Below are 24,338 nucleotides of genomic sequence, written 5' to 3' on the forward strand. Positions count from 1 at the left end.
AGACGGGTTGCATTCCGGGAGTGCCGGCAGAAGTGAAAACTTAATTATTAACGTTGTGCATTATTATTTTTAACCCATTTTTTATGAAAATCGATTTAAAAAAATCGACTTTTAAATTAATCGAAACCCTTACAATCGATTAAATTTTTAACCCATTTTTAATGAAAATCGATTTTTAAAAAATCGTTTTTTTTAATTAATCAAAACCCTTACAATTTTTTAACCCATTTTTTATAAAAATCAATTTTTATAAAATCGATTTTTTTAATTAATCGACACCCTTACAAACGATTAAATTTTTAACCCATTTTTTTATGAAAATCGATTTTTTAAAAAACTATTTTTTTAATTAATCGAAACAATCGACAATCGAAAAAAAAACAAACGATTGTTTGATTAATCGATTTCGATGTTACAACACTACTCTCCAACCGTCTTACGATTTTTCGATCAGCACGAGCATCTGACGCGAGTTTCACTGTTTCACAGTTTTTACCCATCCCACAAAAGTGCTCAACGCCACTAAAGAAGTTTTCACTTCAATAATCTAAGCGCTTCGCTTGGCTCAAATTTAACCAGTTTTCATCGTGTCATAGGGGTGCCATAGGGGTGCATTACACGGCTCTTCTTTTTCTAGCCACCAAACTAGCCACAGTAGCCAGTAGGCATGTCTTTGTATACTCTGTAGCTACCTACCAAGTTCTTTTGTCTTTTAATTTTTCGCATGCACGGTATTCTACCGTACCACAGTATAACAATATGGGGACTAATATTGCTATACTGTGACCGTACATAGATAAAGTATTATGGTACCGTACGTCTATATTTTTTGAACGTCAGTTCTTTTATGTAGTGTTACGCAGGTGGGTGAAACTTTCGAACAAAAAAAAATTGGGTTCCAAATTTAAACGTAGCACCTAAAGTAAGTTGGATAATCTGTACAATTTTTAAGCAAGATCGACTGTGATTGGTTGATAAAAAAGACGAAGAAAACTCAAAGTTCGATTTTCAGTTAATGAAAATTATTTTGTAGCAACTCTTTCAAAAATTGTAAATTATTTGAAAAAGGAAAGGTAAGCCATTGTAAAATGTAAATATAACCGTAAATTGATAAATTGAAGCAAAACATAACTATGTCATACCGTGTTCTAATACAAAGTATGTCATAGTGATTATTTGCATATTTGTATAATAATTTACAACTTAAACTATAATAATATGAAAAATATAGATTATTATTTCATGGAAAATATTATAATGTATCAGTATGTATGCAGTTAATTTCGAAAGTGTTGAAATATTTCTATTGATTTATTGTAGTAATTAATTACACGGGTTATTAAGTATAATAATTTATGTATGGAAATGTAGTAAATTAAAAACTTTTCATTATTTTAAATTTTAGGTCCCTGTACCAGTTTGCAACATTTTAGTCTGCAGCAATTAATGGTTGTTAAGGAGATTTTAGGAGGAGGAGAAGGAAGGTATGGGATTATGAGAGGTGCGGCCACTAAGGGAAAATCCTCTGATCAAGTGAGGTGTTATACATATGGTCTGAGCCCACGCGATAAATTTCAGCTGTCGTATGTACAGGGTGTAACAAAACAAAGTAATAATAGTTATGTGTGTATATATAAAAAAGGTGCGCGTCCACTGGATCGGAATCGGAGCGTACGCAGCGGACGGATTTGTTGCCTAAACCTTGTGGATTAAATCTGTTTTATTGTTTTGTGTTTATTTCGCTATGTACAATTTTTTTTTTGAAATAAAACATTTATTTGAGCTCAATTTTTTTTTAATTTTTGGTATGTTTAGAGTGAAAGGTTTTGCACTTAAAATTTTTAACTTTAGTTGCAATTTAAAAAAATAATAAAAGTTAATTTTTTTTCTTCTAAGTCCGACCTCTTGTTACGTAGTTCATATTCTCTTTGCTAAGTAGTCTGTGAAAAATATATACTAGTAATCTGTGGTCTGTGATTTTTTGAGTTTTGACGGTGATCAAAAGTGCTAGGAGCACTACCTACCTAAATACTTTATTTTTCACTTCTAATTTAATCATAATGTCGTAAACAAATTTGTAAGTGATGGTTCTATCGAATAAATTATTTGTAGATTTCCATAATTTTATACAAATATGAACGAATGCAATGTTATGTGTCTGATCTAAGTGTTCAATTGGAAACCAAAATCCAAGAAGTATCGGCTTGAATGTGATTCAATAAAGTGATAAGTTCTAATAATTATTATTGTAAATAAAGCGATTGAACATATTATTCATGGTAAAAACATAAATAGGTATATCGCGTACTGCGATCACAAGTTGCAGTATACTGTATACTTAGTAGTATCTGTGCTATTGATCTACATGATAATAATACATTCACAAGTAATTGAGTGGAACGTTTGTTTTATTTTGCAGTGTTTTGGTTTGGTTTGAAAGGATTTCACGGCGAAAAGCTTGTGAATATTTCGACTTATGAAATATGTGCCATAACTACAAAAGATAAAATGCCTCGAGATATTTTGAGCGACAGTGTAGCTGTTCTCAGCATTGTAGAGGTATGTAATTCTTATAATAACTAAGTAAAAAATGGATTTATCATAAATTACAGAAATCCAAATAAATATTATTAGACACTTCTTGGAGGTAAAGCCTATCCATTTAAAACCTATCTAAAATGTATCATACTAAAACTTATTAAATTTCACTTCTTTTTTTAAGTCCAGCATCAGCAAACAAGTGTTTCCTCTCAAATAGAAGAAGTTTTATTGTAAATAGGATAAAAGCAGCTGAATAGTATTTAAAGTTTAGTGATAGCTTTTCCTTAAGTTGTGTTATATGTCCAGGGCGAAATTAACGCTTTAACTCCCAAGTGGCCACATGTGGCCGTGAGAACAATAGATTTCCAAGAATCCGCGATCGAAGGATAGCTAGTTTTATAATTGTACTAGCTGTCCTGGCAAACATTTCTTTGCCATATAAAGTATTATTTTATTGAAGTGACTAAATAAGTATGTCACCATGGCAACGTCCATCGCTATCCCGTCGCACAAACAATGGTCGCCATCAGCCTCGAGTTGTAATAAGTTACTATTATTTATTCAAGAAATTCACTCATCAAAAAAATAAGTACCCAGTAGCCGATTTTCAGACCCACTGAATATGCATATAAAATTTGGTTAAAATCAGTAAAGCCGTTTCGGAGGAGTACGCGGCCTAATGTTGTGACACAAGAATTTTATATATAAGATGTATTTTTAGCATGAAGATGAGGAAAACTGGCCTCTCGAGGACAAGGGGTCATGTAAACCGATAAACAAGAAGTCCCCTGCTGCCGTTACTAACAGCAAAAAAAGTTTCACTAAAGATGATTGTGCATGCTACTATAACTATGCGTAAGTAGTACTTTTAAATAATTATTGGTTCATAATATTTACATGTATATTGTCATTCAAGTGCCAATACCTCCTAACTGTAGGTGCATATTTGACAGGACCAGGAAAAAACAATAAACTTTTTAGGTTTTATTTACAGAATTTTCCTATTATTTTTATAAAATTATTACAAAAATACTTATTATTTTATAAAATCGCCATTTAAATAATATCACATTTGTAAAACTAATAATTAGGAGATATCTTGAAGATGATTTCTTAAAAAAATATTACTTAGGAGTTCAATCATTGACAATATATTATACAAAGTGTTACTATATTCTGTGGGACTGTGTGAATACACTAGATAAGTAACTTTTTTTGGGAACTTTCTTAATGAAAATAAAATCAGTTGTTTCTTACAAAAGTTATAAGGTGCAACATTCCTATAATACAACAGATTTTTTCATGTAGGAAAGTTGTTGCCATAGAAAAAGTAAATTGCTTATATTTACAACTGTATTCATTCTATAAAGTTTTGAATTGCAATAAATTTTCATACTGTATTATAAGAAAATAGACATGAGCCATTTATATTGATAACAACATTGTCATTTTGTTATCAAGCAGCTGTAACATTGATAATAATTATTATTGTGTAAATGAATAAAGAAATTTACAAAAAAAATCTTGTAAAAACTAAAAGTCTATCTAGTCTGTGGTCTGGAGCACATTAATAGGGCATCATTATTCATGTACTCGAGATTAAGAAAAACATTTGTTACATATAGGGAGATCGCAGACGACACACTTTTTGTGTAAACGAGTCTGCGGCGCCCATGTATGTGTAAAAAGATAATTACTGGTATTGTTTTTAGAATTTTGATCTGTAATACTTTAACCTAAAGTACATAATCACATTGAACATAACATTTGCTGGGTAATTAAATCTATACTAATATAAAGCTGAAGAGTTTGTTTGTTTGTTTGTTTCTTTGTTTGAGCGCGCTAATCTCAGGAACTACTGGTCTGATTTGAAAAATTCTTTCAGTATTTGATAGCCCATCAATCGAGGAAGGCAAAGGAAGATACAGAGGGAAATGTGAAAAAAAACGGAGGAAAACATTTGAAAGAGTTTATCTGAACTGAACAACTGGAGCAATTTTTATGTTATTTGGCACAGATATAGAGTATAGACCACGTGAGGCATAGGCTATTTATTTGCGGGAAATGTACGGTTTCCGCGAAATTCCTAATGTACGCGGGCGAAGCCGCACGGAACGTCTAGTTGTTAATATCTCTAACGAACGTGTAGGTTGTTGGTCTTCATATCAAATAACCTTCATTATGAGATAAAGATGTTCCAAGAATTATTGCTCTTGATGTTCTATCATTACTAGCTGACCCGGCAAATATTGTTTTTCTATGAGTATAAATTATTTCTAGTATCAATATAAAAAGTAGATAAAAACCTATTCTCAGGCCTAACGAATGTACATACATAATTTCATTAAAATCATTTGAGCCGTTTTGGACAGTTTGCGCACAAACAGTGTCACACGAGAATTTTATATATCTCATTATTCATTTTATTTTACACAATATGTAGTCTGGCAAAAGTCGAAGGCATTTTCACAGAATGAAAGCTACATTTTATGAGGTGGGCCTCATGGTCTATGTGATTCTAAATTACGCAGCAGACAAATTTCTTCAAAATAAGAATATAATTACTGTAATGTTTTCATGCTAAGAGCAGCTAACTGTGACTAATCTTATCTAAAATATTTATTATTCAATAATATTATTTTACGGAATAATTATTACTAGAGATCGCCCAATGGTCGAAATTCGACCTTAGTTTCAACGACATTACGACTACTACCTTTAATTTGTAAAAAAAGTAATGAACTCTTGTCTCTGGGACTTGAACTCTTAGCTGATCTCAGACTGGCCGTGTAAGCATTGTCTAATAGTATCTTAGATTCAATAAAAAAACTATAATCCATTTTCAATTTTTCAACTTGTTGTCAACAGACTTCAACCATAAATAAAAGAGTATAATGCGTATGTATTGCTTGCCACTCAAAAATCTGTCATTTCTCAAGTGTGTGTGTTGTAGTGTGTGTAATGTTTTATTTGTTAAAAAATGTATGATAAAAGCATAATTTCAAAATAATTTTAGCTTGATGCACTCCTTCACCATATAAACTACAACTGTGCAAAATTTCAGGCACCTACGTTTCCCCATTTTTCGTAAAAAGGGTTACAAAGTTTTTCGTTCGCGTATTAATATTATGATAACTAGAGATCGCCCAATGGTCGAAATTCGACCTTAGTTTTAACGACATTAGGTCTAACTACATGGGTACTACCTACTGGGACTGGCCGTGTAAGCATTGTCTAATAGTATCTAAGATTCAATAAAAATAAAATTATAATCCATTTTCAATTTGTCAACTTGTTGTCAACAGACTTCAACCATAAATAAAAGAGTATAATTCGTATGTATAGGCTTTTCACTCAAAATCTGTCATTTTTCCTAGTGTGTGTGTTGTAGTGTGTGTAATGTTTTATTTGTCAAAAAAAATTATGATAAAAGCATAATTTCAAAATAATATTAGCTCGATGCACTCCTTCACAATATAAACTATAACTGTGCAAAATTTCAATCACCTATGTTTCCCCATTTTTCATCAAAAGGGATACAAAGTTTTTGGCTCACGTATTAATATATAGATATTTTTATAAATGAATAATATTTTTATTTCACAAAAAAACTATAACGATGAATGGTATTCCTGTTGTAACAGTGTGTTGATGAGTGTTATTTCCTTTGGCATTAATTCATTATCTTAATCTCAGTGCACACTGCACATGTGTTTCATGCGAAGATAATCAGTGCACAGTCATGATAAAGTTCAATATTGCCTGTATTTTCTTAAAGCATAGACTGTAAAGACTATTCACATAGTATGGTTTATTTCTCAAATGTCTACGTATGTTTGTGTGTGATGTTAGTTGATGTGGGTGGGCTGATTCTAATGGTTTTATGTTCAAGTGCACACTTGTAGGGGCTATACTAGAAGATACAGTTTTATAATTAGACTATTATTATTATGAGATTATTCTTTATTATGACTTTATGAGATATAGCTTCATACTTCTAAAATATTTTAAAAATAAATAAGGTACAATATCAAAGTAACATTTAAGAGAATCATTTCAAAACAGTGACACTTACGACTACACCCGGGAGGTATTTAATTATTACTTAACTAATACTTTAATAAAGATCAGGACCCGATTTTAGGGAGGGAGGGGGGGGGGGGGGGGGGGGCAAACGTCAACCACTTCAGGTTGGATAGTGGAAATATTTAAATAGTAACTTTAAATGTTCCCCCAACAATCTCCCAACAAAACTAGTTAATGACTATAATATGGTTTTCTGTATGTAAAGGTCGGCAAAAATGATATAACTCCATTTTACTCTTCAAACTCTTAATTGAGGTTAAGTAATCAATAAATCTTTCTGAGACGGCCTTGAGTAATATAATGATTTTGGTAACTTGATAGTTGATATCTTTTAAAACATAAAAATTGATGATTTTAGGTGCCAACTTTCTTTTGGATAAATTCCAATTCGCTAATGTTAGAACAGGATGCCAAACACATACCTTGGTAGGAGCCAGATCTAATATACTGTATAAACAATTATTATTAAGGTAGTAGCTATGTAAAAAAAGGAGAGCCAAGTTCAATACAAACATAATGCTTGTCTAAGGACTTCGCCGTAAAAAGAATGAAGATCAAATGAGTGCCAAGTTCTATGGAAAATTCTATGGAAATATGTATTTTATATGAACCAAATAACATTATGAACAAATAATAAAGTCTATCTTTGCTTTATTGAATATCTATAACAATTGCTGTTATTTAAATAATGTGAGATCTTAAAGTAGATTAGATTTAACTTACAGATAGACAGACAGATGCCGCTCGCAATTCTTTGTCTATTCCCGGGATTCAAACGATATTTCCATACCAAAATTCAGTACAAGCAGTTTGGGCGTGAAGAGGTAACAGACAGACAGTCAGACAGACACTTCATAAAGTTTCTCTATTCAATTCATAAAGTTTCTTCACTTCACTTCAAATAAGTGATAAAACAAACGTGATTTGCCTTTTTTTGCTCATTTTCTAATGGCAGCCGGTAGGCACCTAAAATATTCACAAAATCTTTAATCATAATTTTGTTTTCATAATTTATAAATATGAAATAAATATTTAAGAGGGTTTCCATAAATCCATACAAAAAACACAATTTTTGCTTAGTTTCGCTTTGTCCGACTCGCACTTGACCGATTTTTTTGTCTTTTGAATTTTCTCTACGCTTACACATAATGACCAAGCTGGATTCCAAATTTCATCCTTCTAGGTCATCTGAAAGTGGGTTAGAATTTTGATCTATAGGCCAGTCAGTCTGTCTTTTCGGAGCTTCTTCTTCTTCTTACTACTTCTTCTTTTCTTTTTCGGGTGCAGCAGTTGCTGGGGACGCGACGGTGTGGCTGCTGGCCTAGCTGTCGTCACAGGTGCCGAGGTCACTGATCCTCTGGAGGGCCCAGCCTGAGGGAAGGCGGGCCAATCCTCGGTGCTTTAAGTACCAGCTGTGTCGTGTCTCTTGTCTGCAGCCAGCGGCGGACGGAGCCTTCTTTCTAGGAGCAGGCGATCCTGCAATCTCTTGATACGTACGTTGACCATGTTGGAGGTCCTCTTCATGATGGAGCGGGAGAACTCTTCGAACATGGCCCGCAGCCCTGAACCTGTCAACTCTTCGTAGCCGCCTTTTAATGTTGGGACTCTGTTGCTTTCATCGACCGGGAGACGCGGTCTTGATGTTGGATTTTGCACCGGACTCGCCTTTTCCCGCAGTCGTTCAACTTCCTCCCGGAGGCAAAGGTTTTCGGCCGCTAACCTGGCAGTATCCTCCTTGAGAGTCACGAGGCCTAGGAAAGACTCCTCAATCTTCGCTTCTCCGTCCTTCAGGGCCTTCGAGAAGGTACCATTTAGGTTGTTACTTTTTGTTCGCACCATTTTGATCAACTCCAGACCTTATTCTCCCATAACTTTCAGTTTGGTGGCGGTCGGGAGTTTCACCAATGCCGCATTTTCCGCCTCCTTCTTCGCGGCTTGAGCCTTTTGTCGTTGGGATCGATGGAGCGCCGCAGCCACTTCTTTGTCGGCCTGCAGTCGGAGATCGTCGTACTCGAGTTCGAGGTTTCATTTCATTTCTGTAGATTCCCCCGTGGTAGAGGGTGTCCTCGCCCCCTTTTTGCGGACTTCTTCTTTCGGATATCCGATTGGGAAGATCGTTCGGAGATAATAAATAAACAATAAACTTTTTGAAAAAAAAAAGCTTTTATTTAAATAGTCTAAAAAGAAGATAATAAACTCCTTAAAAATTTTAATTATTAAGTTGTAATCCTCAATATATTATACAATTTGCATGATAATAAAAGCTTGTCGCGACTCGCGAGACTTAACAATCTATCAGTACTTACTTGATTTTATTGAAATAAAAATATAATATCAATTTACTCAGTTATAACTATAGTTAAATATAAAAATTGGTAAGTACCTACCAATTATTATAGTATACTAGTGTCCCGCGCGGCTTCGCACGTAAATTAGGAATTTTACGGAAACCGTATTTTTCCCATAAAAATAGCTTATGTTCCTACTCCCTTCACTTGGTCTACTCTATATCTGTGCCAAAATTGCCATAAAAATTGCTCCAGTAGTTCATAATTTCTTATATTTCCCCCGTTTTTCCCACATTTTCCTGAGTTTTTTCGGTCGTATTAGTTTTAGCGTGATAATATATAGCCTATAGTCTTACTCGATAAATGAGCTATCTAACATTGAAATAAATTTTTAAATCGGACCTGTAGTTCTTGAGATTAACGCGTTCAAGCAAACATACTCTTCAGGTTTATAATATTAAGGTAGGTATAGATTTTTTTAATTATCGCTTGACAAACTCGATCTAAAATACTATGAAAAGTACCAATAACAGGGTCATTATATAGGCTCGTAGGTCATAACCATGGGACGATGCATGGTATAATATGGTAGTGATGATGATGATGATGATGATGAATTTAATTTGCATAGTAGCATAATATGCTTTCCGTTCTTAAAACAACGCTGAAACTCCCAAACCTGTATCTATAAAGAATCAAGAGTACAGCACCTTCCGAACCACGATATACCAGGTATACCTCGGTGCAAAATCTTACTTGTTCGTAGCATATGCTTAGAACACTTCTCACGAAACAGAAGTCACCACATGTTTTCCTATAAATTGTGAGGAGTTCCCTCGATTACTTATGGATCCATCATCAGATAACCACTTTTGTGAATATAATACTAAATTGAGATGATACCCTATATACCAAAAGAAAAATTTTGAAAATCGGTTAACAAACGGCGGAATAATCGTTGAACATAAGAAAACGAACATAACACCTCCCCCATTTTGAATGTCGCTTAAAATTCTAGCCTATGTGTTGTAGCATATGCTTTCCGTTCTTAAAACAACGCCAAAACTCCCAAACTTTTATCTATAAAGAATCAGCAGTTCTCTCAGCACCTTCCGAACCACGGTATACCAGGTATACCTCGGTGCAAAATCTTACTTGGTGGTAGCATATGCTTAGAATACTTCTCACGAAACTGAAGTCACCACATTTTTCCCTATCAATTTTGAGGAGTTCCCTCGATTACTTATGGATCCTTTATCAGATCACCACTTTTGTGGATATAATACCAAATTGGGATGATACCCTATATACCAAAAGAAAGAAATTGAAAATCGGTTAACAAACGGCGGAGTAATCGTTGAACATAAGAAAACGAACATAACACCTCCCCCATTTTGAAAGTTGGTTAAAATTGTAGCCTATGTGTTATTCTGATGTATTAGCTATGTTATTGTAAAGTTTCATTGAAATCTGTTCAGTAGTTTTTGCGTGAAAGAGTAACAAACATCCATACATCCACACATCCATACATCCATACATCCAAACAAACTTTCGCCTTTATAATATTAGTCGCCTTTATAATTTTCCAAATTGGACCAGTAGTTCCTGAGATTAGCGCGTTCAAACAAACAAACAAACTCTTCCCAATTATAATATTAGTATAGATAATGATATTTTCTTTACTAAAAACGTGTTTTAAAAAAGTAGTTGCGACAACCACAGCGCCGTAATATTCCATCGAGCCGGCTCGATGCGAGCTTTCAAACTGGCTCGATGCGAGCCTTTGCTGTGAGTTTTGGTACACAGTAATTATTACTCGATTTAAAGTAAAACTATCGAGCAAAACCGTACGTGAGTACTTAGCATTTGAGATAGGGAATTTTAAGTAGAATTTGAAGTTGGGTTTATTTTTTTAATATACAACTTGTCATGTATTAAAATTACTTTTGTATCATGCAATATACTCCGGATTCATAAAATCTGAATCTAAAGTCTGTTTATGTATTCAGATATACAGTATATGCAGTGGCGGGTCAAGAGCTAAATTTGATGTGGGCAAGATATATTTTGCGAGGTCCCCGGATAGATGACGCAAGTAGTTTTTGTTTAGAGAAAGAATTGTTTGATAAGTACTCAAACTTTTATTTACATAAATTTTTTTATTTATTAAAATTTGAGTAACAAAATTAGTAAATACTTTAAAAATCCTCGTGGTCCAAGGGGCGCCAGGCCTCTTGGACCGCGAGGCCGTGGGATGTTGCCCACATCGCCCACGCCTTACGCCGCCTCTGAGTAGGTACGTCGACATACGTCTGGATTAGGTAAGATGTTGTTGTCGTATTCCAATCGGTTTTTCCTTTATAAACATGCGCATTTAAATGCGCGCCAAAGTGCATCGTAATACAAAAGCATATAAAGATGATCACACATTAATAATTATTGTCCGCGTCGTAACGCGTCGAACGCACCGCATAGGTAATGTACGAAATGCGGCGCGTTATACGCGCCGCATGCGAATGCGGGAAAAATATATTGTGCGAGGTTTTATATCATTTCATACGACAAATTCTAAAATGCGGCGCATTCGGCGCGTGCCTTCTGATGGCGAGTGCCTGATTAATCTGTCGCTAGCGCGTTTTCTCTTTTATTTAGCTATTTTGAATTTACTGATTTTTTGAGTTACTCTACTGTATCAGAATTTTACTCACACATTACTACAGTTTTAATACGGTTTTAAGGTAGCTTTGGTACCTGAAAATTATATTAAACTAATTTCAACTTTTTCAAAATTGTCTTTTAACTAATCAGTTAAGTCAATTTGAAAAAAAGATCGGTCAACACTATAGAAATTAGTCTTTTTATTCGCATCATGTATGCGAGAATTTATTTTGCTGTTTAATTACGAATCTGCATTAATAAAGCATTAAAAACAGAACCAGGGTACCATATTACACGTTATTGTTCCAGACTAGGCGATGTACCAGCGAACAGACAGGACGCATATCAGTACAAGACCAACAGCCTCCCTGCAGCGGCTTCACTCAACCAAACCTGGGACGACGTCGTCTGTTCTGCCCTCAGAATCTCACCAGAGGATATTGCCAACCAGCTGTCCCTACTGGACCTGCCGTGTTTCAAAGCCATAAGACCGGAGGAGCTTACCACATGTGGATGGAATAAAAAAAATAAGCTGACGGATGCGCCGAACGTAGTGGCGTTCACGAAACGGTTTAATAGAGTAAGTTGAGCTGGTGGTTGTGACATTTGAAATGCCCATTAATACCTAAAAAGCCCGGGCAATTTTGCTTAGAAAATTTATACAGATGGATAATCGATAAACGCTCAAGATGCCCTTGCATTTTCCCATCCATAATATATGGAGAAACGTTCTTAATGACCGGCGTTTGTATAGCTGGCGGTAAATTTGTAACCGATTATTATCTACGAATAATAAAAACTAAGGAAACGTAACTCCCATACTTCAACGGTTTTGAATTTGGTTCCTTTTCGCACACTAAAATATGGCAATAGCAACGAAATACTAACACTCAGATTTACTATATAAAGCCGTTGACATTAATTGTCACTTCTATATGTTCACAAAATCGTGTACCGAATACATGCATAAAGTATGCATGTATAATTCGAGTCACATTTTGTACACTCGTGGACAAATTTTTTGACACAGTTATGCCCGAATACTGGAACGTCTTTCAAATATTTAAATGCTGCTTAAAATTTTGAGTACCACTTATATCAAAAATTCGTATTCTCCAACGCAAATTTTAAGTTGCAGTTAGTTTTAAGTGGACCTCCAAATAAGTTGTGTTCTGTTTGCACATTAGGACCACTTAACCAAAAAATTCGTATACCCGATGGTTACTCAACTTTTTTTAGCTGTCAAATGATCTGTCAAACTGATTTAAGCGTCGCTTGCTTTTAACGGCCGTTCCCAACATTTGATCTATCTCTGGTTTTGCCCTACTAGAGATTAGGGTTGTTGAGGAAGTGATTATGAGGAAGAGGAGGAGGAAGAGGAATTTTCACGCGCAAATTTAGAGGATGCGGATGAGGAAGAGGATATTTTTTGAGGAAGAGGATGCGGATGAGGAAGCGGAAGAGGAAGCGGATGAGGAAGAGGATGATAGGAAATTATAAATACTAGCGGACCCAACCCAAAAGTCTTTGTCCTGTCTGTACATAACTAGGTACATACATTAAACAAAAATTAATTAAAAGGGCATTTTCCAGTGGACCAAACTATGAATCTAAGCCATTCTCACACACACAATAAAGAATCGTCAAAATTGATCCAGCAATTAAGGAGGAGTTCAGTAACATATACAATGGCTTTATACAGCCGTAGTGAGACCGATTACCACATATGGCTGCGTAGTGTGGCAAAAAAGGCTGAACAAGTAAACTGTCGCAAGAATCTGAGCAGCGTCCAGAGACTGGCATGCCTAATAATCACGGGTGCGCTTTCGTCAATACCCACCGCTTCCCTCGAGGCTCTGATCAACCTAACTCCGCTTCCTCTGCTTGTTCAGATGGAGGCCAGAAAGGCGGCTTTCAGGGCCAGGACGGCGGGCAGGACGAATTAAGCCTCCACCCCATTTAGACAGCTGGAACAGTCTCTTCGTGAATCACCCATCATGGACATGCCATCAGATGCCATGATCAAGGTGCATAGATTTTCGAAGCAATATCAGGTTCTTGTACCTGCCAGGGAGGACTGGGAAGGAAATATCCCAGTCCTCCCTGGCAGGGAGGACTGGGATAATAGGGAAATATCCCTATTCGCCCTAGCGATATAGTTTGGTTCACGGATGGATCAAGGAAAGAACCGTGCGGGAGCCGGATTCTACGGGGGCAAGCCACCAAGAGGCAAACATGCCAGTTTGGGGGAGTTTGCGACCGTGTTTCAGGCTGAGGTCATCGCAATCATCGGTTGCTTACTAGAAAGCCTAGAGATGGCACTAGTTAACAAAAATATTTTTATCTCTCTGATAGTCAAGCTGCACTCAAAGTACTGACTGCTGCAGAAGTTTCGTCGAAATTGGTTCTGGAATGCATTGAGACGTTGAACATGCTAGGAAGGGACAATAAAATACACCTAGTATGGGTCCCGGGCCACAGTAACGTCCCCGGCTACGAAACCGCAGACGAACTGGCTAGACTTGGGGCCGAGAGTCTCATATATGGCCCAGAACCGGTCTGCGGAGTATCTCCCAGTACTACAAAGGAAGTGCTCGAGGAATGGGTTCGCGAACTAAGCAGAAAGCAATGGGTTGAGCATTTGGCCTTGAACACTCCAAGGCACTAATTCCTGGCTTTAACAAGAAACTGTCAGAAATAGTGCTCACCATGGGTATGAATCAATTAAGAATCCTTACCAGAAGCCTAACTGGGCACTGCAAGCTCAATAAGCACCTTAACAGAATAGGTGTTAGTAGCTTAACGACTTTCAGATTCTGCGAGTAGGAGGATGAGACACCTATACCCTCCTGAGACCCGAGCTATAACTGAAATCACTTGAAAATATGGCCGAATGTCCTTTATAAAGCATTAAACTGTTTATGGCGCAAAGGCCAAGACTTTGCAAGTTAAATAAAACATAAACCAGGGGTTTTCGGGAATTTCACTAAAACAAATGTATTTTGGTATTATTTGATCAACACATCAAGCATATTGAAGTTTAGGTATTTTTTGTCCTTTGAAAAGGACTTTAGGTCATTATGGCATAAGTAGGTTAGGTGTTTAAGTAAGTAATAAAAATATTTTTATTTTTTTATATAATCTTATGTAATGTCACAAATTAGGTACCAAACATACATATATTTATTTATTTCTATCAATATATTAATAAATAGTCACAAGACTACTACAAAGGAGCGTCTTGTGGCCGAACCAGCCCTCGACTGCGAGTGCCACCACGTGTACGAACCCGACACCCAGCACGTCGTCTGCTCCGGCCTCGACGACCAATATCCCTGCTTGGACTACAAGCACTACACCAGCCTCTTGGTGAATTGCTATCAGCGCTGTTGGAACTGTCCTTCGAGCCGTCGTCTGCTGAATATAGGAATTCGTTTATGAAGCGTGTCTCTCAATTAAATCGTCATCCTCACTTAAGTCTTCAAACTCGAGTTATTTAATAATTCTGTTATATTGCGGTCTTGTAACGCTGAAAATAATAATTATATATAAATAGAATTATATAACAATATAACATAAATATGCTACGTTAAGTACTACGGCCGACATGGATATACAAAGGATCAATTCCACATCATTTAATTTGAAATTGCGTACGAAGTGCCTTTCTAAAGGATTAATTTCTTTACGACAGTTTATTTACTTAATTATGCTTTATTTCTTGACAAAATGATGTATTTTTATAAGAATATTTAATAATTTACAATTCTATAAAATATCTACAATATGAGAAGTGAATAAAACAAAAAAAGTAAATTTTACTTACTGCGTCGGCCACGCGCCGCCATTGTTGTAAACTCCTGAGCAAATTTCGCGCAAATGAAGGGTACTCATCATGTGATCTCTATCGAAATCCAAGGACAAACTATTGCCATTGGTTAAATTTCATTGGTTGGTAGCATTGGCGGGTCTAATACTTTTTTAGCGGGAAAATACAACTACCCGGGAATTGATGCTACATAAAGGTCGGTCGTCCGTTGTCGAACTAAGATGTCAAGAAATACTCGGCCTTTAGAGCATGGTTTATTTAGCACTTTATAAAGGACGCCAGGTGTCAGGAGGATACACCTTCTCCTTGACTGTCCTGCTCTACTACAGAGCAGAAACAGGCACCTTGGTCGCTACGAATACTCATCCACAGAGGAAATTCGTGGCACCAACCCTAACCACATCGTTCAATTTATGAGCAGCATTGGGTTGGGGACGGTACTCTAATGCGAATTAGTCACAATAGATGACCTGCCTTCAGCAATAGAAAAAAAACATACACAACACACGCACACAAAAAAAAGATGAGTAAATAATACAATTCTCTGGCTCTGGCGTGTGCATTGCCATGATTGGATACGCGACGCGCATGCGCAGTGAAATTCCTCATAAATTCCTCTTAAATTTTGAGGAAGCGATAGCGGAAAAGGATTTTTTTATTTTTATTTATGAGGATGCGGTAACGGTTGAGGAACCCAAAATATTGCGGAACTTCCTCATTATGAGGAAGCGGAAGAGGAATCCTCAGCAACCCTACTAGAGATAGGAATAACTCATAATTGACATAAAATATATGTCTCTAATGGCTAATGTGAGTTATTCCTATCTCTAGTAAGGCAAAACCAGAGATAGATCAAATATTGGGAACGGCCGTAAGAGTGGTCAAGAGGTCTCCTAAATCTATAATTACGGTGAAAAGTGTGTGTTTATACACACACTTAAAATAATGTCTTTATCGTCGCTATCTAGTCTTTCCGACCATGAAAGGCCGACCGTGAGTCGCCGCCGAAATAATCAAATGCTCAATGCGTTTGAAAAATACAACGATGCAGAGTTTCGTGCGCGCTTTCGTCTTTCGAAAGAAACCGTGTTATACTTGGAGTCCGTGTTTGGGAACTCGATAAAACCGCCTACTAGGAGAAGTAGAGCTATCCAGCCCTACTCTTCTAAATTTTTATTATTCGTAGCCGATTACAGTACTCCCAAATTAATAATGCGCATGGAAAACTTCGCCAATTTTTGTAATCACGAAAACACCCTTAATCTATGAAACGTAAAAGCTCCAAACAATGCACTTGCATTTTGCTTAAAGGAAATAGAAGTAAATATCATATAGCCGGTGGTTGTCCGCTGTCGCCGATCCGTCAATAAGTGCTATAACTAGGGCATGAATCTTGAAATCTCGTAATATCATAATATCGGAATCTCGGACCGAAGTTTTCGATATGAAAATTTCGATACCGATGATGTTAATATCGTAATATCGGAATCAAAGAATTTTCTGTTTATGTAAATAATTAGGGTGCGATCAGACGTGCGCGTGTTCTGCGCGGGTTGTACTATAGCGTATGGGAAAACACGCGCGCAGCACGCGCGCGGGCTCTGCGCGGATTCAGCGCGTGCTGCGCGCGTGTTTTCACGTGCAGAACACGCGCACGTCTGATCGCTCCCTTAAGCTTTTTTAAGCGCGTCATTGTCGGCTAGAGCTGCAAAATATTCATAATAATTATAATTATCTGTGTAGGTACCATAAAACTTAGCTGTTGCCAACTCTCTGACTAAAAAATTGGATACCCAGACACTTATTATTAATTATAATGTTTTCTTTTTATACATTTTCGAGGAATTTTTCGATATTTATTAATTATTCAAACAAAATTGAGATGTAATTTGACTACCGTAAATGGCGGCCTAGAGCTCGGCAAAGCTTAGAAATGAACGTGGCGAAAAAAGGAACTAACGCTGCTATCATAATATTAATACGCGAACGAAAAATTTTGTAACCCTTTTTACGAAAAATGGGGAAACGTAGGTGCATGAAATTTTGCACAGTTATAGTTTATATGGTGAAGGAGTGCATCGAACTAATATTATTTTGAAATTATGCTTTTATCACACATTTTTTAACAAATAAAACATTACACACACTACAACACACACACATGAGAAATGACAGATTTTTGAGTGACAAGCCTATACGTACGAATTACACTCTTTTATTTATGGTTGAAGTCTGTTGACAACAAGTTGACAAATTGAAAATGGATTATAGTTTTTTTTATTGAATCTAATCTGATACTATTAGATAATGCTTACACGGCCAGTCTGAGATCAGCTAAGTCCCAGAGACAAGAGTTGAAAAAAATGACAAAGTCAATATTTTTTTACAAAATATAGGCAGTAGTCCTAATGTCGTTGAAACTAAGGTCGAATTTCGACCAATGGGCGATCTCTAGTTATATAAAAACGACATTTTGGACAGTTCTCCTTTACCAGCAGCGCTCCTGCCCACGTTCATTTAAAGTGTTGTCGCACTCTTCGAAGGATAGTTTTCATAAATTTCAATTTGAAATATTTCCGTAGAATTACCGGTGAACCCAATTTTTTTGGGCTTATAAAAATCGCAAATCGTATTAAGAAATTGATAAGCAGTTTTTTAGTAATTTATATTTGATAAGAAGTTCCCAATTCTGACGAATTCTCAAAAGTTGTAACACTTCCGGCAAAACGCACGTACGGTACGTATGATAAATAGTAATTTTAAAATTAATTATTTCACATAACTTGTCGGTAAGGTATTGATTTTTTGGTATCAATCGATGCAGGATGTTTTATTCTACTATATATTTCGAATTTGGGTCAGAATCTTTGAATTTATAAAATATGTTACATACATATATACATCATCAAACAGGACATACATCCTTAAACAGAAATAATAAAAACTAAGTTTTGTACTTTATTAAAGCATTTGATTGTTTTCTATTAAGTATGTTTATTTTGCCCGATGATACAACTTTACAACGAAAAATATTATGCAATTCCGATATTAATATCGAAATTCCCATATTGAGGTCCGATATCGAAAATCGGTATCGGAATTGAAAATCGTCCGATTTTACATGCCCTAGCTATAACTCACCGGGAAGCCATCGCGGCGTTACCATGGTAACGTCCAACTTCCAAGCAACGTCAGACGCCTCTACGTCGCTGCAAAGCGCTGTTTTTGTTAAAGTTAAGTTTAAAACAGCGCTTGCAGCGACGTCTTCCGACGCTCGGGAAATACGACCGTTGCCGAATTACGAAAATTTCTATGCGCATTATCACTTTAGGAGCACTTTATAATATTATTATAGTCGTAATATACAGGTTGTAACAAAACTAAGTGATAATACTTTAGGGTGTGTATGGGTCCCCTATATAGATTTGGTGTGAAAGTACTGATAAAGGTGAAAAAAAAGGTACTCTTTCAACGCTGAGTTGAAAGAGTACCTTTTTTTCACCTTTGTATGGAAATTCCTCTTGCCCATACAAATCACAAAAAAAAATATTGCTATTTCAGCACTGCTTACTTTCACAGTGAACTCTAAATAAGGGACACATACCTACCCTAAAGTATTATCATTTATCAATTAAGTAATTTTGTTACACAGTTATTAAGATTTAAGAACCAATCAGCGTGGGTAACATTTGCATGACACAATTCAGGGCTCCCGTAAGGGGTAATGGCGCCTGTGTGCAAAAAAAGGATTTTGGCAAATTTTTTGGGTCCTTGGTTTTGGCGCCACACATTGCACATATGGTAGCGACAACACCCTGACAAAACTTCCCCGAGTCCCGACTATTTTTTTATACCTATTTCAGAATCTATCACCAATCGTGAGTTTTTCTAAAGACATAAATTTTTTTATGTCTGTCTTTTGCAAGTATTTTTTTATAATTTTTAGGTAAGCTTTTGGACTGTGCAAGAGATACTAAATGGACAATCACCGAAAGCGAGGGCCGAAACGTTGGCCCATTTTATAAAGGTGGCAAAAAAGTTGTACGATTTGAACAATTTGCACTCCCTCTTCGCCGTCATATCAGCTCTACATAGCGCGAGTATATACAGGTAATAAAATGTTAATTTTGTTTTCAATGTAAAAATTAGCTTTAGCACCATATTGTATTAATCTAGATGCGGCCTCTTCATGTCGGGTGTCGACTCCTGATGGACCAATACAAGCGATTATACGAACGCGGACACATATTCGTCTTTAAAATACTCTAAAGTTGCAAGTTTTTTTTTAATATTTTTTTCTACGTACAGAAAGGACCATAATTCATGAAGTTCTCTTCATTAAAGTTAAATATAATTGTCGTAAAAATGCGACCGCAATCATGGAGCACTAACGCTGTTTACCACGTCGAGTGTAGATGGACTTGTCCTTACCGCAATAATAATATTTAAGTCATAGAGTAGTACCCACATGATTATTAATTGTGTATGTTATTAGTGTATGTATGTTAAGGACGCTGATGTCTAATCTATCTTGTATACAGCCGAGCTATCTAATTATTAGGTACTATCAGAGAAGTTGATTCCTAGGCAAATACCTAAGCAATTTCGTCGCGTTAAGAGGGCGACTAACCCCAAAAATCAAACATCGTCCTTCTCTCTTCGCTCTCACGCCCGTCTTTCGCATGCTAGATGAAAAAGAACGACGCGGATTCATCGCCAAATTAGTTTTTTCTCAATAACTCGATAAATATACAACATTTTAAAAATCCGCTAGGTCGATCTCTCAATGATAGAATTTTATACAATGTGTTAAAATATTAACTTAGTTCAATGCACGGTTATGGCAATAAATGAAAAATTCGTGAAAATTAGATTCATCTTTGTGATTTTTTTCTATCGAGAAAATTTTAAGATATCGTGTTTTGCTCAGATCGAATTCACGGAAATATAACGTAGTATCTAATTTTAGAAAATGAAACAATTCGGGGCTTATTTTCAAGTATAAAAATGAATTATAAAATCGACACTTTAGGGTTAGTCGCCCCCTTAAGTCAAACCCATCCGACCGGTCACAGCTAACATTGAATTGACATGAGCCGACTAAATGATGTGGGTCTGTCAACTGCCTAGGAATCAATTTCCTTGATGGTACCTAGTACCTACACTGTAATAATCTTTGTTTAGACTGTAAATACTCGAAACAAATAACAGAGATTGTATTCGAGTCGAGTCCTTATACATATTTTGATTCATACAATTAACAAGAGGGCTAGAAAAGAAAGTAAACACAGTAAAAAAAAAACAATAGAAATCATAACAAAGTAAACATTTCTTAGAATTTTTTGAAATCAAATCCTTTGTATTTTTCCTAATTGTACCTGATGAAATGAGAAAGAAGTCTTCTAACGCTTTGTTGTGTTGGCTAATTGAAAACAATTTTATCACGTTGTGTCCCTATTGTTTTGATTTGCGCAACGTTAATTTCAAGTAATTAAGGAAGGTTTGTTAATTGTTATTATATACTGTTTACGGTTTGTTAGCAATTTTCTGATAAGGCGAACTGTCAATTCTTTGTGCTATACTCAAAGACGAAGTCTACACCGTGTTCAAACTTGAACATTCTCAGATAAAATATTATAATTTTTCTCGGCATTTTACCCAACAGAAAGATTCATGTGTGCATAATTTGTAAACCTTATTTTAAAACATAATTTTTTTCTCACTTTTTTTGGTAAAAAGTGGGCCCCGTGCGAGTTTCTTACGCCGCGCGCCGGTTCTTCTCGCCGGGTTAGTTCCCGAACCGGTGGTAGGCATCATGTAGACTTTCAGAGAACATTTGCAAAAAAATATTCTAAATAAAAAAATTAAGTTTGAGTTTGAGTTTAATATGTCGCACGCTATACAAGTTGTAATAAAACAAAGTAATAATACTTTAGGGTATGTATATTATGTCCATTGTATAGAGTTCACTGTGAAAGTAACAGCGCTGAAACTTAAAATAGTGTCTTTTTTTAACTTTCAGCGATTTAGGCCGTTATCAAACCAGGCGGTGTTCAAACCAAACTGACTGTCAGCCGCTGAAAGTGAGTGGAAGTTTCTCAGTTTATTGTATTTCCATACATATTCACTTTTTCGTTCACATTTAACCGACAATACGTTATTACGCTGACATTCGGCCGCCGATTAAAATAGCACGTCACCACGCTTCGCGGACGCTGATTGGCTACGTAGCTATATAGATATAGCGTAATGCGTATAGTCTGCATACTGTGAACGAAAAATACCGTTTATTTTCACGTATACACTGGGCCAGGGGGCTCACAGTGAGCCTGCTCACATTCGGCGGCTTACAAGTTACAGTCAGTTTGGTTTGAAGACGGCCTTATAAGGGCAAACTGCCATGACGCCCTTACGAATCACAAAAAAGATTGCTCTGTCAGCGCTGCTACTTTCGCAGTGGACACATACAGACGAAGTATTATCTCTTTGTTTTTAATTCTATGACTCCGTGTAATTTGAGTTCTTTTTTTCGAAGGTTGACGAAGACATGGGCCTGCCTGTCGAAGAAAGATAAGCAACAGTTCGACAAGCTAGCTGAGCTGTTCGGCGAGAAAGACAATTGGACCGCCCTGCGAGAATACATGAGGTCCATACCCCTGCCGTGTATACCATTTCTAGGTAAGTGCACCATTTAACTCAACCTGCGGCCCGCGGGCCGCGTGCGGTGCTCTTGCGTCCCGGGTTAATAAACCATTTCGAATTTCATGCCCACCGGCAACATTGTGTCTTCGTAGTCGTAAAAAAAATTCCATTTAAATCGCTAATTTTAAAGAACGTTTTTAACCGACTTCCAAAAAACGAGGAGTATATAAAATATTCGGCTGTGGATATATTTTTTTTATTTTTGTATGTTCGACCACTACTCCGCCGTTTGTGAACCGATTTTCAAAATTTTTGTTTTGTTATATTAGGTTTTACTCCAATTTGGTCCCATTTTCACAAAAGTGGTGATCTGATGATGGGATCCATGAGTAATCGAGGGAACTCCTCAAAATTTATATGGAAACATATGGTGATTTTTGTTTTATGAGAAGCATCCTAAGCATATGCTACCAAAACGCAAGATTTTGCACCAAGGTATACTATAGTTCCGGAGTTCTCTTAGTATCTACTAAGAGAACTCCGGATTCCTTATAGATACAAGTTTAGGGGTTTAGGCATTGTTTTAAGAACTGAAAGCATATGCTACTATGCAAATTACATTCATCATCATCATCTTCATCACTACCATGTCAGGGTCACCAATGTCACAACTAACACCATAAAATATCATCAGTCAGTTACGTTATGTCCTTATTTATTTGGTATATTTCAAAGTGATTTTAATATTAAAAAATATACTTAATGTTGTTTCATAATGTTGTAGGAAAATTAGGATTTTGACATAATAAACCCCGTACATTATCTATTAAACTATATATTTTATTGAAGTTTAATTATTATTATCATTGAAATTATTATATGTCCCTGAGTGTGGCAGTAAGACCTGTCTATTCTCTCTAAAAAAATTTGGTTGGCGAAGCTTATAGGTCGAGTTAATGGAATCTCATGTAGCTGCTACACAGTATATAATATACTAGCAGACGCGCTACTCCGATGCGCTAAAATCGCGCGAGAACCGAACTTTTTTTTGGGATAAAAATTGTCCTATGTTCTTTCCCGGGACTCGCAGTATCCCTTTACCAAGTTTCAGTAATATCTGTTTAGTGGTTTGGGCATAAAGAAATAACAGACAGACAAACAAACTTTCGCATTTATAATATTAGTATAGATTATGGGTTGGTAATTAATGCTCAAACATAAATGTAAGTGTATCGCTGTCTTCGAAACTATGTGTGAAATAGGACAGTCCTTTACCGGGTTTATTTGTTCATTGGTTAACTTAGACGTGATAATAAAACAATATTTTATGGTCCTAAAGGCATGTATTCTTTTTGATTAGTGATAAGTGCAGGTAATAAGTGCAAATGATTAGTAATCAGGCAAACACAGTTGGACAGCGACTGATTAGTGCAAGACCTTTATTTTCTCCTAATCACTAATCACATGCACTAATCAAAGTATACAGAGGCCCTAAGATATTGTAGTTATCAATTTGTCAAGGTCGTCGTCAGTCAGTCACACGTCAGTTTGCAAATAACAAATATTTCGTACTTATTATTAGCACTACTTTAAGGTTATAGCTTGTGGGATGTTCCTAGCTTTAGATTTTATTCCGGAGTATGATTGTTTGCATAAGAATTTCTTACGCCGGTTCTTCTTGCCGGGATAGTTCCCGAACCGGTGGTAGGTACCGTAGCCTAGTATTAACTTTCTGAAAGTATTTTCTTAAAATCTAAGTACTCAGAAATAAAACAATTTATTTTATTTTATTTAAGAATAGTTTTAGAAAGTTCAAAACCGTTTCCAAGGGAAGGATATAGGCTACTGTAATTGCGGAAAATGTAAGGGTCCGAATTTTATTTATAGCTAATAAAGAACAACAACAACATCCTGTTCGTCTGTACGAGTAATACAGGCGGCAAATTGCACATCAAAATATACAAGATGTCGCCTACATAAATGAGTCTTGAGATATTTAATATTGATAAGACCTTGAGTACGAACATGATATAACTAACGATGTCAAACAAATATTCCTGAAGATGAGATACATTCGCTCTAATTGTTATAGTACAAAGTGATAGAAGATCAGATTAAGGACTCCAGGACACGGCGATCTTTTATGGCGATTTAATCGCGATACGGTCGCGCGTTTGTTTCGTTTCAATCACCCGTTTGCATCGCTTCTGTCGCGCGTTTAAAATGTGCGTTCGCAAAACGCGTGATTGCATCGTTACAGATCGAGAGAGTCACCGTTTGCTAGGGCCCTAACT

At 36.1% G+C, this 24,338-nt stretch overlaps 1 protein-coding gene across 2 annotated transcripts in view; it reads left to right on the forward strand.

Moving 5' to 3' along the window:
* Nucleotides 1-1,991: 1,991 nt before the first annotated feature.
* LOC121739421 (ras-specific guanine nucleotide-releasing factor RalGPS1) overlaps nt 1,992-24,338 on the forward strand; it is a 40,460-nt gene continuing 18,113 nt past the window's right edge. Inside the window, exons 1-6 of one of the 2 annotated variants that reach the window (XM_042131887.1) lie at nt 1,992-2,077; nt 2,420-2,559; nt 3,263-3,396; nt 11,883-12,153; nt 19,349-19,512; nt 21,938-22,080. In XM_042131887.1, the coding sequence (XP_041987821.1) occupies nt 2,509-2,559; nt 3,263-3,396; nt 11,883-12,153; nt 19,349-19,512; nt 21,938-22,080 (763 nt within the window). In that variant the 5' untranslated portion in view covers nt 1,992-2,077; nt 2,420-2,508. Of the gene's footprint in view, nt 2,078-2,411; nt 2,560-3,262; nt 3,397-11,882; nt 12,154-19,348; nt 19,513-21,937; nt 22,081-24,338 lie in introns of those variants that run through there. The other variant, XM_042131888.1, reaches the window with a different exon arrangement.

Source organism: Aricia agestis, chromosome Z, assembly GCF_905147365.1.
Source record: "Aricia agestis chromosome Z, ilAriAges1.1, whole genome shotgun sequence".
NCBI lineage: Eukaryota > Metazoa > Arthropoda > Insecta > Lepidoptera > Lycaenidae > Aricia > Aricia agestis.